Source organism: Pinus tabuliformis, chromosome J, assembly GCF_031772625.1.
Source record: "Pinus tabuliformis cultivar Carrire ecotype Pingquan chromosome J, CPIR1, whole genome shotgun sequence".
Classification (NCBI taxonomy): Eukaryota; Viridiplantae; Streptophyta; class Pinopsida; order Pinales; family Pinaceae; genus Pinus; species Pinus tabuliformis.
The window spans coordinates 1,607,685,600-1,607,688,367 of NC_142295.1; the positions used below are offsets into that span (position 1 = coordinate 1,607,685,600).

Sequence of the window (2,768 nt, forward strand, 5' to 3'; positions counted from 1 at the left end):
ATAAACACAATATTAGACCACATTGTCCAATCACCCATTAGAACCATAAACAGACATAATCGCTCAATCATAAATATGGGAGAAATGAATCCTCATAGTTCAAGCACACAATCTATGTTCCTAAATGCATAAGACAGCTCGTCAGTCGTTAACATGGTATTAGTAAGTATCATGTATTCATTCGTGAACCTACAAGATTATGTATCAATGCTAAGCACAACAAACAATATCATGGTCCATTATCCAGTATACATGAACAATTATACTTATTTAAGTTTAATGATGGTTGACATCTGAGATGGAGTCCAATTTGGAAGTAACCCACAGTGTATTATGCTGTGTCTGAGAGAACAAAATGTTCTTCCCCTCCTCCTTTCTTGCTCTCTCCTCTCCTCCTTTCTACCCTCTTGTCACCGGTGACTAAGAAAATGCTCTCTGCTCTTCTCTTCTATCTACTTGCTCTCCACTCATTCAGTCTTCTCCTCTCTGTGAGCCTCCTTTTATCTTAGGCAGTCATCCCGGTCTTGATCAATGAGGGTGACGGGATGGGCGTGGTACTCTGCCCACACTGCCCAATCCTATCTCGTAATTTCTTGTTAGCGTAGGTTGGTGGATGGATTAGCAAGCGGTTCATGAATTCATTGTAATTGGTTATTGCTTGCTAAAGCAAAGAAATTTATGTTTGAAAATGAATCGATTAGTTAATTCATTTTAGATAATTAATTTTAAAACCTTAGTCAACATATAGCAAAACATAACTCTCCATACTATAACTATAATCTCATATTACATAAACAAATGAAAAACAAAAAATGTTACATGCTCCAATCGTTTAATCGTTTAAACACATGAATAAGCACACAAACTGATCGTAAGAAGCAGCTACAACTTGTATACCATTTTATTAATATTTTTATCTGACTAACCTCATGGTTATAATATCTTTATATATTTTAATAAAAATTTAAAACGCGCCTCAAAACCAGAAATATTATGAATACTTCTGGCAGAAGTGAAAGTTTACATTACATGAACGGTAAACAGCGCTCAAAAAATTTTTCAAACATCGACATGGTGTGCAAGAAGAAACCATTACCGTGACAAATTAAAAAAATAAATTCATGGGTATTTTGGACACGAAAACAATAGAGCTGATGCACAATATAATATAAAATAAAATCTGAAAAGAGGCTTTACACTATATACTCATCATCTTACGCCCTTGAGGAGGCTGCTGTCAGCAACACCCACGCAATCCACGGAATCACGGACTTTTGAAAGTGGTATTACATCTCCAGAAGTTCCAACTTTTAACAACCCTAACAAAATTAATATATGTCATTTTCATCCGCAGTGAATTTAATGCAAATATCTGCAACCCGGGAGAAGGAAACCTTGTCCCATACATCTCTGTGGTTAAAAGATTTAGAAAGTAATTAACAAGTAACGTTAATATTACAGAACTGAGGATAGTCAAGCCTTCTAAACAAGTAACCGTTACCTTTAATGCTGTCTGTATTGCAACTTGCCAGGAAGTATTATTTGGGAGCGGATTGTGAATCCATGGATCCCCTGCAATAGCCCGCATCTTCAGCCTTAATGCCCATCTTACTTGATGAATGATGAGGGATAGAGTTGCCTCTCCACCCGTCCAGAAGGCGGTCCACATCGGAAGTGAAGGCGGTGGAAGAGGAGGAGGCTGCCTCTTGCTTCCATACAATGCCCATCTTTTTGGATGAATGATGAGGGGCAGTGTTGTTATTTGCGTTTGATGGGTGAGAGCTACAGTTGCCTCTCCGCTCGTCCACAAGGCGGTGCACATCGCAAGTGAAGGCGATGGAAGAGGAGGCTGCCTGTTGTTCAATTGGAAGAGGAGGCTTGCACACAATTCCGGCCATGCGAGCTGAATCCAGATGCAGAGGGGGTGTTCTCCAGTAGCGATCGATGGAAAAGAGCGAGAGGGAAAGATAGACCTCGTCCTTGCTCCACTTTTGCTTGGGCGCAGAAGATGAAGGATCCTTCGATTTCAAATGCTTGCGATTGCTATTATTTCTGGCGAGAAGAGGGTGTAGGCAGTTGACGTAGAGACGCCTGAATCCGCCGAGGCCCACCACAACGGATTTCAACTGCCCACTCTGAAGCGAAGCGGTGGATGGCCAATGGCGCGTGCAGATGCCTTCCCACAGACCCTCGTCGTGGGCGACCTGCTTCCATTTGTTGCTGACGCAAGAAGCCATGCCCAAAGACGGTGCATCCAGATACTTGAATATCTCGTTCAGGATGTCAATATTGGTGGCGACCTCATCCTGGCATAGCGCCACTTTCTTGTATTTGCCCGCTGCGACTCGATCCCGTGACTCTTCGTTCTCCCCGCCCATGACTGACCCCCTTCGGCTCTTCCAAAAAACACAGAAAGGAAAAAAGAAATAGTGGAGAGGCAAATGCAAAGGAAAGGAGAATGAGAAGACGATGGATCTCCCGCAACAAGAAGAAGAAGAAGCAGCAAAGGGAAACATGGGTGCAAGTGGGGAGGCAACCGGAAACGACAAAGTGGCGTCTGGTCAAGAGCGCACTACCCATTCTTTCCACATCGGGAACAACTAACAAAAAGGAGGACCCACCTCGCTATCCGACAAAATAGCGTTAGTGGAGGACCCAATCACAAAAACAACATGTTGCTTTTGGCTCTTCTTTTGTACTCACTGGGCCGCCATCTACTTTTCCTTACAATTTCGGAAGGATGTTTTAATATATAGTTTTGGTTGTTA

At 42.3% G+C, this 2,768-nt stretch overlaps 1 protein-coding gene across 1 annotated transcript; it reads right to left on the reverse strand.

The window, feature by feature from the left end:
- Positions 1-1,200: 1,200 nt before the first annotated feature.
- LOC149233634 (uncharacterized) lies at positions 1,201-2,466 on the reverse strand. Its single transcript, XM_089376787.1, has one exon. It carries the CDS (start codon positions 2,376-2,378, stop codon positions 1,539-1,541), a length of 840 nt encoding a protein of 279 aa, XP_089232913.1. The 5' UTR covers positions 2,379-2,466; the 3' UTR covers positions 1,201-1,538.
- Positions 2,467-2,768: the final 302 nt, after the last annotated feature.

Excerpts from the sequence above, each read along its gene's own strand:
- LOC149233634 (XM_089376787.1), bottom strand. The coding sequence starts at position 2,378 with ATGGGCGGGGAGAACGAAGAGTCACGGGATCGAGTCGCAGCGGGCAAA.